Below are 15,901 nucleotides of genomic sequence, written 5' to 3' on the forward strand. Positions count from 1 at the left end.
GATGCCTTTGCTATGGCAAAGTTTCCACCATGTGTGGTGGATGTAGAAATGCCATTTTGCATAGGATATTTCCATAGGAAATTAGATTTCTTACTCCATCTGTGATGAATGATATTAAAAGGAGTAAAAATAATTCATAACTGTAGCTCCATGAACTTATTAGCCCACACTTCTTGTATGTCAAACCCCACTGATAGTAGTTAGACACCGTAGGTCAAATACATTATGGGAAAGACCAAACATGGAGTATAACCAGCACAGATATAAAATGCGTTTAAAATTTTTCCTGAAAATTTTAAACTATAAAACTGTGATCTGTGATCACTGCATGATTAGACCAATCTCCATTTCTTTTCCAGGTTAAATACAAATGCAAAATAGCGAAGAGCCTCCTCTTCAAACTGGCCAACTTCATCAGCATGTATCTGCAGTTAAGTAACAATTGGCACCAAGAGGATTAGAAATCAATTGCATTGACTTCTGCTTGCTTTAAATCTTCCCTCTTTATTCTTATACTGTCTTGTTACTATTCATTTGACTCTAATCTGCCTTTCCCAAGGAACATTAGTTTAAAATAAATTGATAGAATACTTCTAAATGAATAGGAGTCCTTAACCAATAGGGTGACGTGAAGATTAAGGAAATGTTGGGAATACAATGCCAGAAGATAAATGACAAAATATTTTGTGGTGTGTTGAGTTACTTTGCTGTCTTTCAAATGGAAAATTCATGTACAGTGACTGTCCAAAGAAAATCAACAAGATACTACATCTTCCGCTTTTTTTTCCCCTGTGATACATTTTCATCTGTGGATCTGTTTGTGTTCAAACGTGTACCACTAGAGGGTGCTCAGATAGCAGTATTCCTGGGAATTTATAAATTGTTGTTTCTGGCTTGATTAAAAATTTTGGCTTTTATGCAGCTAGCTGCGGCCTTCATTCTCATCTTCCCAGTTACTCTGTTTTGTTTGTTTGCTTGCTTCTTTATTTTCCCTCTGTCTTTTTATTTGAAGTTTATGCAAGCTGAGAGACTCCTGCTGAATGAGTTACTACTTCATCATCTTGGTGCTAATTGAATGGCATTCGTCAGCACAGCATGAACAGTCTTACTGTGTCTCTCCTCACGTCACAGCCAAATATGACTTACCTCTCCACAAAAATGAAACTAGCATTAAATAGCAACTTTCAAGTGATGAGAACAGATGTGGCAGAATTCTGGAATCCAGGACTATTTCAGGGTAAGCACACCTGGGTATTTGGCTTACTTCTCCTCCATCCCCTCCAAAAACTAAGCATATTTGTATTCTCTGGCCTGAACCATCTTCCATTTCCTGTGCAGAGAGACATTGCAAGTCATAAAATGACTCAGTTTGTCACCCATACTAAAAAGTCTAAGCAAATACACAACACTGTGTTAAGGAACCTCCACCAAGTGAGAGTGTTTGTGATGACTCTAAAAAACCTTGCATGTACACTGTTCATACGCCCTCCGGGGGCAAGGAGAAGAAATTCTCCTCAGTCAGGGAAGCTGGAGTAAAATAGTAAGCGATCAGCCTTGTAGCTGAACTAGTCTTCATCAATAATCAGTAATCTGTGTAATACCACATAGCTACACAGTGCCTGACAAAACCCAAACGGCATATTTTTCCAGTTCTGTTCCAGTCTACAAGATAGGTCAAGACATGGCAGAGAACAAGTATTGTGAGATTATAGCTGAAAAAAACTTTTAGGGGACTTCTGGAATAAATGGATTGGAAGGAAAGAGAGTATCTTATGGACAAGAACAAATGCAGGCAAGTGGATTCAGAGACAGGTGGGGAAAAAGGAGGTAAAGCATCTGTAATAAAAGAGGGAAGGCAAAATGTCTAGCCACCTTGTAGATGCAGAACTGAGTGTTTCTGCTGTATACAACTCTGCAGGCATGTGGATTAAATTGCTTCAGGGTACATCGTACCTTTTACTTACATGGGCTAAGGATAAAATCTTTCAGGGACAAAGACAAGGAGTTTTCTTAAAGTTTCAGTGAAGTCACTTCCTTTAATACTGGCTTGTGTTTCAGATTCTTTTTCTCTATTGGGGAAAGATTGTCTCTATTATTGGGGAAAGGTTATCACATTTCCTCAGGGAGGTTTTGTTGACCCTCTGCTGAAGAAAATACAGCTGTATAATGCTGGTCGTGTTAGCTACTGGCTGATGTTAAACTACTTGTAGTAAGGGTGATAAGAAGGCAATCCGTCCGCCTTTGGTGTTTCCTATCAGTCTCGTTTCAGAGACTGTGAGTGAAGGAGCAGTGGTGGCTGTAGACACTGGTCTTCTTGCAATGGACAAGAGGAGCATATGAATACTGTTAGATGGATTTTAGATTGACCATCCTGCTATCTGTGGCCATGAAATAGGATGAGCATGCAAGGATGGTCACAGAGAGGAAGAGAGAGAGTTGCTTGGGCTAGTTTTGCTCCCTTTGTTGCATTTGTTGATTCTTTGTTTCCAACTGATCTTCATTTCCCTGTACTTAGAATCATACTTCTGACTGGGCTCAGACAACTGAGCAGTCCTGATTGACCTGTATCAGTGAATGGTCAGTGTCACTATTTACTCTTCCAGCAGTATGAGGGATTCAGATAGATGGATATCTTGATATGGGAAGCACAGTTTGATGGAACAGAGAGAAAGGAGAAGCCAAGAGACCTGGTTTAATGGGTCATCATTTAATTACAGGAGAATTAAAGAGCAAGAGTGAACAACGTAATCCACAGTTTTGGAGGTGAGAGAAGGATGACAAGAGAAGGCAATAGTTTGAAAGCCAGTTATTGCTGAGGAGAAGGTTTTCAGAATAGAAAATCCCGGGTCCCTGTAGGCAGGTGGAGGAAAAGGCAGAAACTGTAAAAGACAAACTGCTTAAAGAGAGAACAGGAAAAAGATACAAGGCGAGGAGAAGTAAGGGGATGAATTTGGAAGTTTGGAAGCAAAATGAAGCAGGATAATCTCCTCAAAGCAAATCTCTTGTAATAAAAATTAACTGGTACTGTCATAAATCTAAGACAGCATGATTTTCCTTGGAGTTGGTTTCCTTCTTTAGCTCAAGTTGTGGTATTTATTATTATCTGAAATTGCCCACTTGGAAAAATAATCCCTCTTATACAATGCATTAAGAAACCCATTATGTCATTTTAAAGGTCACATTTTAAAATGGGTTTGAACTTGGTTTATTGGTATCAACTTGGAAATGTTGCACACAATGATTTGTGTCTGCAAAGAAAGAACATTTTCCCTACCTGACTTGTGGGTGAAAGTGGTTTGGGTCAGCAAACAAGTTGCAAATAGCTATATGTTGTTGCAGATGATCTTGTACCCTGGATTACATGGGAGAATTAAAAAGCCTGTTTTTTTTTTTTTTTTTTTTTTTTTTAATTGGGAGTTAATTACATTTCCTAGAAAGAATTTCCCAGAAATCAGTAGGACAGCCCTCTGCCCTGGCATTTCATATGCTCATTCTATTACCAGAAGAGAAATTTGTGGAGAAGTTGTAGCTTTCATACCCTTTGTCCTTAGACCAGGAGCCTTCACTCAATTGAGTCGTGGGTTTGCCTTTGTCTGCCACTTCTGATAATTTAATAAGGTTCAAGTCCAGTACTTTTCTGAGGAGATCACACAGTCTGTGCGGAATGACTAGTGCACAACCTTTCCAACCTGAGGGGACACATAATTTGATGTAGTTTAGGTGATCACTGTATAACCCCAGTCTTCCTCCCCAGATAGAGCTGCTTGCATGTGCTATGGCACCTGTGAGCAGGTTGGTCAGTCATCCTCTCCTGCGGGAGAACATCTAACTGCTGTAACCAGAACAACTTATAAAGCCTGGTGTCTGCCATCTTCCTGAGAAAGAAGCAGAGATATACCTATATGGAAGTGTGAGAAGAGCACATACAGTGACCCAGCACAATTACAAAGAGACCTTGCAACCCTTAGGAACAAGGTATGTAGGAGCTGGTTGCCACTCCTGTCACAATTTATCTATTCCTAGGCTGATCTCCCTGTTCAGTTTGCAGGTTGAGTGAGTTGCAGGCTGCAAACTGCTCAGGAGCCCTGGGCTGGGCTTAGGAGCATTAGTTGCAAGTGTGATGTTGCCACTTGATAATTAAAACTGTTTGTATGCAGCTGTTCATTGATCTGTACTCACCAGATCTGGGATTTTCATATTGACTTTCAGTGTGGAAGGAACTGTGTATCTGTGTGTAGAGTAACTGTGCCTTTTTATTGCTGCAGTTCCAGCACTGTGTTGAACCCACTGCAGCCTTTTATAATCTACCTTGGTTTGCTCTGGCTGAAGGACTGCTCTGTCTTCTACGTGGGTACCCCTTCTACCATGGCTGGAAAGACAGACAAATAGTATTACTGTTGTGGCTTAAGCTGTAGTGGAGACCCTTGAATGCTTCTTGGAGGGCAACACAATTCCTCTTCATTTCTTGTAGAAATGAGCAGATTGGTGCTTTTGGGCTTCAGACAGACCTATACAGCTCAGAGAGAAATGTATAATTCTGGAACCATATCCCCTCAAGAACAGGTATGATTTATTATGATTTTTTATTTAAATAAAAAATAAGTGTTGCTGCTTTTTATGCCTGTTCTGGAAGTTGTTTCTCTTCAAGCCTTACCTAACTACAGCTAACTTTGTAAGCACCATGAGGTAGGTATTACATTAAAGGAAGCACAGTTTTACTGGAAAACACAGTAGCACTGCTTGGTGATTTTTTCTGCCAGCTGCTGGGTCTAGTTGATCTTCACTGCAAGATTTTCTAAAATTAAATTGCTCTAGTCATTCCTAGAGTCATGTCATGTAACTCTTTCTTGTATATGCCTATTACTAATTTATACACGTGTGTGATAGAATGCAAAAGGGTTAAGAAGAGAGTTGAACATTCAAAAATGAGATGTATATATGTGTAGATAGCCACGATTTGCAGATCTGAATACCAATCTTTTGATCCAGTGGCACTGGGTTAGACACTGTAGTGTGGAAAGAAAAGAATTCCTTTGCTTTGTCTGTCTCCTTAACTTTTCAGGAATTTTTCTGTTCATGCAGCTACATTACATTATTACAAACAGCTGAAAAAATCAGAATATAGTTCTGTATGCTGAGATGGGTAGTGATTTCTCAGAGCTGTAATGTTGGATAGATTTCAAAGACACAAATGCTGGAAAGATTTCAAACACACCTGTTAAATATTTGTATTCTAGCAAATGCAGAAGTAGTCATTTGTAAGCATCATATTAACACTATTTTGCACACGTATATTGTCTTTTGTCCATAACCCCAATGAGGTTTGCAAATATTAATGATTTGTGTGAAGTTTGTACTGGCCATATCTGCCTCAGAATGAACCCTGTCTCTGACCACTCATGCATGGATGTTGCATAGGTACACAGTCTGTGATGTAATCATTATATATATATTTTACAGAGGATTACTTACAACATAGTCCTGCTGTCATTTGTTTTAAAATAGTGGAATCAGTGTGCGTTTGAAGCGTTACCCAAGAGTTTACAGAGACAAAATGATTCATGTTACTTCCTTCTTTTGTGCATTGCCAAGTAACAGGGCTCTGCCAAGTACTGTAGCTCTTGAAAGCCATGCTCATATCTTCAGTTAGTGAACAGCCTGCCAGAACGAGTAGAAAAGGAATTTGCCTGTGGTGGCTAAGATGTGTACTCTTAATACTATATTATAGCAAAGTGTGTCAGTGGCTATTCAATGGCAAATCCCCATGCCATTAGTTTGTGTTGGGGAGGTTGCTCTAAAAGGGTAAAGAATATTGCTTGAGTAAGAGAAGATTTTTATTTCACACTGCTTTTAATATGAGTTTTCTGGGCAATGGGGAAATACATTTCTGAAAAAAGTCCTTATTTTTTGAAGACACAGCAGTACAAATAAGGAACTACTGTGTTTCTTAAAACTGCTTTCTAGTTAGAGAGTGCATCCTGCATCTTGTTTATTAGTGGCACAGTTCATGCCAGAGCCAGGAGAGAAGCAGATGATCGACAAAAACCTCCTCATGTTTCCTCCTCATGAGAGAACAAGACAATGTCTTTGTGTGAACTTCGTTGGCAAAAGGACTAGCACTTAGGACCACTGCAGAGGAAAAATGAAATCACTGTCTTCTCCAGCCGTGTGGATAGCTTTTCTCATTAATTGTTTTATATACATGATGATTTTTATGTTCTATATTCTAGCTACAAATGTCTTAGTTCCGCTTAATTTTACTATATTGGCACACTGAGTTGAGTGTTTCTGTATTTTTAGTTCTTGGCGTGGCATAATGTTCTCTTCCGATTTGTGGTAAGTCTGTATCTATTGAGGTAAGTCCTCATGAGTGTTTGCTTTGTGTGATGTTTGTGGCTTTCTGAGTTGTAGTTTACAAATTTTCCTATGCTAAAGTACTTTTACAGTTCATTACTTTTTATTTACTTCAAAAGAACATAAAGGAGTCCAATCAGACTTTCAGTTCAGGATGCATTTAACAATAAATTGATTGTCTACCAACGAAATGAACCACTACAAGGCAAGACAAGAAACTACTGTACATGTCAGCTGATGCAATTTATAGCTGCCTTTAAATATTATGGTGTTGACTGCACACAAAGATTACACTGTAAAAGATTAACTAGGGCAAATTAAAAGCAAATTAAATAACTGGTACACTCTGAAGCCTATAGATAACAACAGGATTAATGCAGGATCCTGTAGCCTTTTACTCACGCTGGCAGTCCCAGAAAAATCAAAGGCCATCAGGACTATCTGAAGCCTGCAGGAAATTCTTTGAACAGAGACCTCACACTCATGAGTGAACAGTGGCTTCTTAGTACCATCCCCTTGTTTCTGCAGGCCAGACTCAGTAAGTGGGACTGTGAGTGACTGAACTCTTTTATGCTTTTTTTTTTTCCCCCAAAAAAAGTCTATGGAGATGTGTGGCAGTATGGGACAGAATTAACCTTTCATTTCCCCTGAAGGTTTCTGAGACAGCATCAACCAAGGGAGAAGCTTGGAAATACGATGTATATCCAAGAACAGGGCACCTAAAATGCAACATAAAGCCCACAGCTTTATCAACTTTATATAAAATAGCAATGACTTGTTCAGGAGTGCAAATCTATTATTGTTATTATTACTGTTATTATTACTGAATGACACTTCCTTCTCTGAAGAATGGTCCTTTCATAGCTAGTGACAAAAGCAATGCTTTTTCGAGTACACATCACATGACATATCTCTGTTGGGCATTGTCCTATTCATGCAGCTGTGTTCTGCCAGGGAATATTGTTAGATATTTGTCTCGGCTTCTAATGTCAACCTTTAAACATTTTTTTCTGTTTGCCTTTGTCATGACCTGAAAACCTCAGGAGAGATTAAACCAAAGTTAGTGCAAACTATGAGGCCTGGGTGAAAAAAATTACAAGAATGGAACAACATTCTCCTGTGTTCCCATTTGGCTTGCAGTCTGGTAAATCATTGCCTTTTCAGGATTAATATTTTAACCCATATATAGATTATGTATTTTCATAAATAAAAAGTGTTCATTTTAAGCACAGCTAATTTTGGATGGTGATTTCTTATCTATTGAGATCCAACAGTGTTTTCAATGCTGGCCAAACATAAATGAAAAAAACCCAACAGTTCTTGTTTAAGTGGCACAGAAATCCTACTCCTGCCTACAATGAAATCAAAGGAAGAAACTCTAATGGCAGAGGATGAGTGAGGATACATGTATTTTTGTTATTCATGGGACTGGGTCTGACTGCAAGACCAGGAATGTTTACCATATGCTTTGCTAACACAAAGCAGATGGTCAAGTGCAAGCTAAGTCTGAGCTCTGGAGTCTGCTTGAGTGCGAATCTAGGAGCTTAGCACAGGACCAGGCTCTTGTCCTTGCAGTCTGGACAGGAAGGAGTGTCTGGACAAGCTCGCTTCAGCCTGTCCACCATACCTTGAGCTTGTATCTTCCTAAACTAAATGCGGATGCTATGAGTTGAAGGTACACTCAGGCTGCAGCCTGCTAAGGAGGTAGAAACGGATTATGGCACTTACTGTAGTTAGGCCTGGTTGTTTCCTGCTGGAGTTTGTCATTGACTTCTGTAGACTGGGGGATTCGGCCATAAAGGTAGTATCTTGGAACTTACCTATATGACATGGTCTTGGATAGCACCTTGAAAAGTCCCAGAATCAGTGGGCGTTTTGCTTGCATAAGAAACATGAGCTCTATTGCTGTCACAGTACAATTCAGGCACAGATGATGTGCTCATCCGTGTCCACTCAGGGAGACAGGAAACTACCGACTTTCTTACTATTTGTATGATTGTAATAACTTCTCAAGAATGGGGTCTTCATAAATAGGCTTGTGGAAGACAGGTATTTTAACAGCAGATTCACGCACATCAAAAACACAAAGGTGACATTCAGAACATTTCAACACAGTTGGCTGTGTGGAAGGAAGAGCAAAGATAATGTAAGAAAAATAAGAGACTTCTAGAAAGATAAAAATGTTGAAAATTGCCTCCTTGATTTTGACAGAAGAAAGTCCCAAAGAAATTAACATGAAAATGCAACCCAAGGGAGAGTCGAAGTCCGTATACATTACCCACTAGGAGGCACAATGTTTGCATACTAGAATTTAAAGATATTATTCTGGACACTAGAGTGTACTTACGGTGTTCTTAGAACATAGCAGAAGCACATTAAGAATGATAAAATAGATTAATAAAAATGGGAGTAAAAAGGGCATAAAGTTCAAACAAAGGGCCTAATTCAATCCCTATTAAAATATAAACAGCTCACACACTCCCGTTAAGTTCAGTGGGAGTAGGATACTGAGCCTGAAGTAGGGTCCTTAGTGCATGGTAAAGTCTACATGCATGCAAAATGTAATACAAAACCAGAGAATTTACTTTTTATTTTACTTCTACAACTAAAAGAAAGCAGGCAGAATAATCACTTGCATTTGGGCTGTTTTCCCAGAAACAAGGCACTTAATTACTTCTTTTCTTCTAAATCATTGAAGTTATTGCCAGTAGCCCAGTCCCGAATCAAAAATGAATAAGAAATGAGTGGGTCTGAGCCTGTACTCTTTGTTCAGGCAAAACTCCTGCTGACAGCACGGCTGCTGCAGAGTGGCGTCCGCCCTTTAGAGCGCACGCAAAATGCTGTTTGCCTGCCACATACTGAGTGTGGTTGTTAGCGACGGAGCTAATCCTTCTCTGATTCCTGTGTCAGCCTCTTGGTGCTTGGAAAGAATTGACACTCCGGCTGGTCTCAGCATTCCTCTAGCAAGTCCTCAAAAGCCATGTCACCTTGAACGGGAAGATGCAAGGAGAAATGCAGGGAAAGGCCTGTGTGTAAACTGTGGCTGTAACTGTGGCACTGTGAGCACTTCTGAGCCGTTGTGTCCAGATGAGCACCTTGGCGACATCCTGATTCCACATCTGGGTGAGATCTGGGCACATCCCAGCCCCTTCCTCCCTCTCTTCTTCCTGTGTCTTAGTTGGGAGGGCAACCTGGGTGTATAGAATGGCTGGAGTAAAAAGCTGGCTTTGATTAGTCCCTAATCTGTATGACTGGGGAAGTGGAGATCCCAGGGCAGGCGGTGATGGCTACTGCTCCATCTAGACGTAGCTAATCTAATAATCTTATGAATTAACTGGGCAAAGCTCATTCTGAGGTTTGCAGTTACAGGCTGGTTGACACCTTGCACTTGTGCAGATGCATTCAACAGGAAAGGACATGCCTCCTCTGAGACCACAACAGTGCTTCAGTCCCGGGTATCCAAGACACCTTGGTTGTGCACTACTGAAGTTACAGAAAGCCTTCCTCATGGATCTGGGATCAGGACCTTTGAGGGAGTGCAAAGCACATAGCTCCCAGACATCAGTTCTTGCAGATGTATGGCCAAAAAAGGGGGAATGTGCTGACCTCCCAGCAAAGATACTTCAATATGTGCACTGCCTAGGATTTCTGGAGAGCTCAAGAAGGATTGTGTTTGCTGACCATGTTTTTTCTCCTCTGAAAGTAGGGCAGCTCGTCACAGTCCCTAGCCTCAATCTGACATAACTTGCTGACCCACAGTGTTTCCGCTTGTCCTCTGTAGAACTGACTTGCTGTCCAGGTGCAGTGCTTTGGGTTTATTTTGTGTTGTGGTCTGTGATTTTGTGGGTTTTTTGCTAGACAGATTCTGTGCCTTGCCCCACTGTTCCCAGTCATCTTACTGTTACCTTCCTTTTGTGGCGTCCAATTGCTCTCCACTGGTCTTTGGCTCTTTTTGGCAGGGATTGTTTTCGGTTGTGTTTGCCGAGTGTCTTATACAGTTCCTTTGCTGAGGCCTTAGGTACCACTACAGAGCAATGATAGTATTAACAGTATTAATGAACTCCCAAGAAATAATACTCTGAAGAAAAATGGCAATATTGATAAGCTGTTCTTACAGCACGAAAGAGAGAGCAATAGGGTGAGAGAGTCAAGTCCAGTCAAGCCCGGAGACATCATTCGCAAGGCAACAGATTCCACATACCTGGTACCTGTTGCAAACTAGAATATCTCAAAAATGAAAATACACTCTTTGAACTCTAGATCCAACTTTGGTTTTCCCTAGGTCAGGGTCATGCTGCCCTCTTCAACCCCAGGCAATTTGTCTCCCCTCTCCTTGACTATGATGCCGGATTTTGAGAAGCCTAGAAAGCACGGGCCACAAGCTATCCGCAAGCTATCCACCCCCTGGGTGGGTTTACCGTGCTCTGTAGGGGGCCACAGGGTTTGCCATTTCCCAAAGGCTGTGTGACTGTTAGCACATTGAAGCGAGCTAGGCTCAGAGCACTTGGTTCACCTTACCTTTTCCGAGTGGTTTTCCTCACTCTAAATATTCCTGATCAGGGTAGAAAATGAGCTAAAAGGCAGGGGAAGGGGCACGGGCTGGGAGTCCGGGACAACGCGGGAAGCCGGTCCGCGCCTTCCCCGTCAGTGCCCAGGGGGAAACCTTTCCTGGAGCGCTTCGTGGGGGGAGGCTCCAGCCGGGCGGGCCCGGGCGCTGCCGGGAGGGGGCGGCGGGGGCAGCGCGGGGCCGCGGGCCGGGCCGGCCCCGGGGGCGGTGGCGGCGGCGGGGTCCCGCCCCGCTCACCTGGGCAGCGCGGGCGGCCGCGCCGGAGCGCCGGTCCCGCTGCCTTCCGCCCCGCGGAGGATGAACGGGCCCGGCTGCGCGCCGGGGCTGCTGAACGGGCCCGGGAGGAAGGTGAGCAGAGGTGGCCCCGGGGGGCTGGGGGGGCCGGGCCGGAGCGCCTGGAGTTTGCTTCTGGGGAGAGAAGGCCAAAACTTGGCTGGACTTAGTGGCTGGCGCCGATGCCCCGGGACAGCTGCCCTGTCCTGCGGCGTGCAGGGGTGCCGGCTCGTTGGTGCTGTGCGTCTTGCTGGAGGGCTTGGACCCAAACACCGGGTAGCTCCTCGCCTTCCCCCTCCGCCACCCCCGCGGGCATCCGCTCGCCACCGCCTCCTGCAGCCGCCCCCGCGGCGCTGTTTCGGGAGCCCCGGGAGCCGCGCAGCAAACCTGCGAGCGCCCCGGCGTCTCCGCAGCCCGGCGGCGGGGCCGTGCTGTCCCCGCTGCGGCGGCGGCGCGGGGGGCGGCGCGGAGACCTCCGTCCCGGCTCCGGCCAGCTCGCCCTGGGATTTCCCCCGGCGGCGGCGGCGGCGGCAGGCGGTGACACCCCCGGCGGGAGCCCCCTTCCCCGCGCCCGGCGCGCTGGGACTCGCTGGCGGGCCGCAGCCGCCGGCAGGTCCCGGGGACGGCGGCGCCGCCCCAGCCCGGCTCTGGCTGCAACCCGCGGGGCCGCGACCTGCCCGGTGGAGGCGCGTGTGTCCGCCGCTGCCAGGGCGCCCGCTCGGCCTCGTTCAACGCAGCGGGCCGGGAGGTGTTTTCAGCGGTGCCTCGTGCGCACAGCACGGAGCCAAAAGCTTCCTACAAACGCGGCAACCACCCAAGCGCTATTTGCCTTGCAAATATGCCCATTGAACAATGAATCAATGGAGAACAGTTGTGTTATTAAAACTGCAACAAGCAAATAACAAGCCTATTATGAGGAAATGACCACTGCAGTGGTGCTGGGGGACTTGTCAGTGCTGTTAGGAGAACTGTAGGTTGCTTTTTTTTTTTTTTTTTTTTTTTAATGTAGTGAAGTACTCGATTCAATCCTATTCTAAGGCAAACCAAAGGGCTCTTTTATATGTGGCCTTTTATATGTTACGTGCTTGCTGTTGTCATAGAAAATTTGCTTTTTAACTAAAAGTGTCCAGCCAGTATCTTGCCAAGTATTGAGCTCCTCAAGGTGAATAATGCTGTCTAACAACACAATGCTACTGCTGGTGATGGAAGCACTGTGTATTTCTGTATGTTACTCTTCGCTCTCAAAGCACTGTGCTAAGCTGCCGGGCTGCCTGTGTCTCTCAAAAACAAGCTGATACAAGGGCAGTGCCAAGCTGGCCCTAGGGAGTGGGCTGCAGGCATCTGTCCCCAAGGGGAGTCCTCATCCCTGCGTTCCCTAGCGCAGGTTGTGGTCTGGGCTCCTGTCCCTGTCAGTAGTGAGGCAAAGCCCAAGGTTGCACCTTTTCCTGCCCCTGGGGAGAGAGAAGCAGCTGCAGCCAGAAGAGAGCAGAAACTGCAGCTCTTCCTTGCTCTGGCACAAACGGGTGGAAAAGGTGAAGGAGAGTGGAGGTCCCTCCTGCCCCTCTCTGCACTCTCAGCACAATTTGTGCCCCAGCAGCATTTGCAGCAGCACAGGGCGCAGGCTGCTAGCGGAAAGGGAATGGGACTGAGTTCCCTCTTCAGCTCTGCTTGCCTGAGTGATCTTGTCAAAGACTTCTCTGTGACTCAGTTTCTCTACTTGCAAAATATGCATAATGTAAAGTAATTTATGGTAGAAAGTGAGATAGCTGTTATTGTCTGAGCCAACCAAACTCTGCCTGTAAAAGAAGGCCGAAGTCTGACAGGTTTTATAATGTGAGGAATTATCAAGCAATTCCAGCAAATCCATTCGATCTGAGCAATGCTTACTTCCATCTTTACTCCCTGGGAGTATTTTATTGCAGGATATTGCTGTTGGGAGATTTTGCTCATAGCACTCAGAATTTAGTACACATACAGAATATAATAAATCCATAGTAAATTGAAACATAGTTTTGTTGCAGCAAATAATTTTTTCAAAGTTAAGAAGTGAAAGTAGCTTTGGACAAAGTAAAAAATACCGGACTAGATTTCGCTTTTTGGTTGAATTGGAGGAAGTTCATTGCTTTCAGTGAACTGGCTCCTGATTACATTGGTGTAAGTGAGAATCATCAGATTTGTGGATTGGAAAATACATTCTGCTCTTCCTCAGGCAAAAGAAATAACCTTCACCTTTCATATTCAACATCAGTTTTCCAAACAACATGATTTCTTGTATGGTTGAGGAATAAAAGCACAAGGTTTGTGTATGAAAATCTATTACTATAGTTTTAAAAAAATGGAGGTGTACATAGAAGGCTTCCATTCTAGCTATCATGATTATTATTTTCCTCATATCTATTTTGAATTAAAAACACAGTATGTAGTCTGGATAATTTAAATTAATTTTTAAGCATTTACTTTGCTCTAGTCTAGGTATGCAGCATGTTAGTTTTCACTGTAGTTTAGAAATCTGGACTGATATGAAAGGACTGAGAAAGGCCTCCTAAGAACTCAGATCCTATTCCTAGTAACTTTTTTCTATACAGGCTTATTTATACATTCTTAAGCTGGTTTTATGGTAAATGAACCATGAATAGAGGTAACTGTCTTCAGAAGCTGGTTGTCAAGTACCAGATTTTTAAGTCTCTGTAAAATGCGACCTCTGAAGTAGTATATTCTTACTGCAATGAACTGGGATTTACAGATGTTACTTCCAATAATGCCAACATAAACTTACCAATCTACTCATAGCATAAAGTCTTAATATTGAGGTCTGTGTGAAGCCTATGACTGGCTTTGGAAGGGATATAAAGTTTGGAGGAGTATATTTTCCTCATTGTGGAGGGATTTATAGGTTTAAATCCCATAGAGAATCCCTTGCTTTTTACTGGAAAAAAGACTAGATGCTTCAGGGTTCCACTGGCTTCTTCCAGAATCATTCATATACTTAAATCCATCATGCTAAATTTAGTCATGTAAAAGAAACTGGTTTCCTGTAAGGGTAAAATTTGTTAGGATTTAGGATCTTTTAGTTTACAACTGAGGCCAGTCAAAACTCCTTTTTAGTGGAAAAATTGCTGCGTGTTAATGTCTGCCAGTGGTTGCATGCACTGGCTTAATGCTGGAGCTATACAAAATGTAGGTTCCTGAGGGCAGTCTGCTTCAGTGCATTGACTGTACCTCCTGTAAGTCCCTGGTGCTCACACGTGCTGCTCGCGCTTAGCCTATACCAGTCAGGGCAGACTGCAGCCGGATGACAGCAAGAGCAGCATTTGATGGAGGAGTGTGTGCCATGAGAGGTGGAGCGAGCGAGTGAGTGTGAGTGTATGTGTGTGAAATATTCCCTCTTCTCCAGCATTTGGTACATCTGCAGCTGTCTTCTCACAGGAGACATACAGCAAGAATATAGATGCTAGGAAAAGAGAACTTATAACATTTCTCTCCATTTTTCACCTATTTCAGCTGCAGACAGTCATCTTTCTCTTCTGCACCTGCTTACTTTGCCCCACTCCAGCCACTGCTCATGCTAATCAACACTTGCTTGTACTGTCTCTCCTTCTGCTGTCAGATAAAGTATTACTCTCCTGTTTTCTGCTGCCTTTCAGCAATCCATATAGTTCCCCATACAGCCTACCCTGCTCTCACGTGCTCTGGCACGTCTTACAGGCAGGTCCATACCCTTCAGTGATGATCCTTCCCCATTACCCAGAAACCAACAGCAAAGTGAGAGCTACTCAGGAGTTATACTTAGCAAAGAATCTCCAGACCTGCAACTTCTTGTTCTTATGACTTATTCTCTGACATAATTGGAATGTTATTCCCAAACGAAGGAAATTCACGTGCGAAGGGGCAGCTGTCTGCAATCCTATCTGAAATCAATAGCAAAGCTGTCACAGAATTCAATAGGAACAGGAGAGAACCCTGTGCACTGGGATGGTAGGGAAATCTAGGCATTGACTGAATGATGAAGTAACTTCTCACTGATGTTGATTTAGAAAAATGGACTGTGAATAGCTAACAGCACTGTTTAGCGTTCGATCTGACATTTTCACCAAGCTCAGTCTGCAAAGTCAAAATACTGTTTGCTTTCACATTCTTTATTAAAATTCTAAATACTCCTGATACTTGGAGGAGGTAAATTCCTATGAGCTAGGTCTCAAACCAGACTCAACAGCTCTTAAAGGCCTTTCTGGGCAACTTCATTTCCAGATACTGTATTGGATTCTGAGTGTGAGGATCCTGGGTCCTGCTCCTGCCTCTGTTGCAAATCTCAGGTGTCACCTAGGGCAAATAACTGAATTCCCCAACTTTAGTTTCCCAGTCATTAACAGAAAGGTTAGTTCTTTAGTGTAATGAGACTAAAATGAAGGGAGTCTTTAAAATATTGTAAGAAATAAATACTTCTTGTTGCTTTATTGATTATTAAGTGCAATTATAGGATGTGTTTGTCTGCAACTAAATGCATTAGGTTCATCTACCAGCAACAAAGGCTGCACGGTTGGGTGATGAATTGTAGTCTACTTCATTTTGCTTCTACTGAGCCTGCCTTCAAGGCTGGTCATCAAAGTGAGCAACCAGCAGAGCAGCATGACACCACGCAAACATGCAGCATATGCAGATATGAACCACAACTTGGTTTGTGAACTTTGACAGCTACCAGGGAAAAAA

The 15,901-nt window shown here is 43.3% G+C and overlaps 1 protein-coding gene across 5 annotated transcripts in view; it reads left to right on the forward strand.

Moving 5' to 3' along the window:
• Positions 1 to 9,404: 9,404 nt before the first annotated feature.
• The window catches only part of LOC112987044 (high affinity cAMP-specific and IBMX-insensitive 3',5'-cyclic phosphodiesterase 8B), a 93,162-nt gene continuing 86,665 nt past the window's right edge, over positions 9,405 to 15,901 (forward strand). For 2 of the 5 annotated variants that reach the window (XM_064500280.1, XM_026106708.2), the window contains exon 1: positions 11,167 to 11,269. In XM_064500280.1, the coding sequence (XP_064356350.1) occupies positions 11,219 to 11,269 (51 nt within the window). In that variant the 5' untranslated portion in view covers positions 11,167 to 11,218. Of the gene's footprint in view, positions 9,478 to 11,139; positions 11,270 to 15,901 lie in introns of those variants that run through there. The other 3 variants (XM_026106713.2, XM_026106710.2, XM_026106711.2) reach the window with 3 other exon arrangements.

The sequence above is a fragment of the Dromaius novaehollandiae genome, chromosome W, assembly GCF_036370855.1.
Source record: "Dromaius novaehollandiae isolate bDroNov1 chromosome W, bDroNov1.hap1, whole genome shotgun sequence".
Classification (NCBI taxonomy): domain Eukaryota; kingdom Metazoa; phylum Chordata; class Aves; order Casuariiformes; family Dromaiidae; genus Dromaius; species Dromaius novaehollandiae.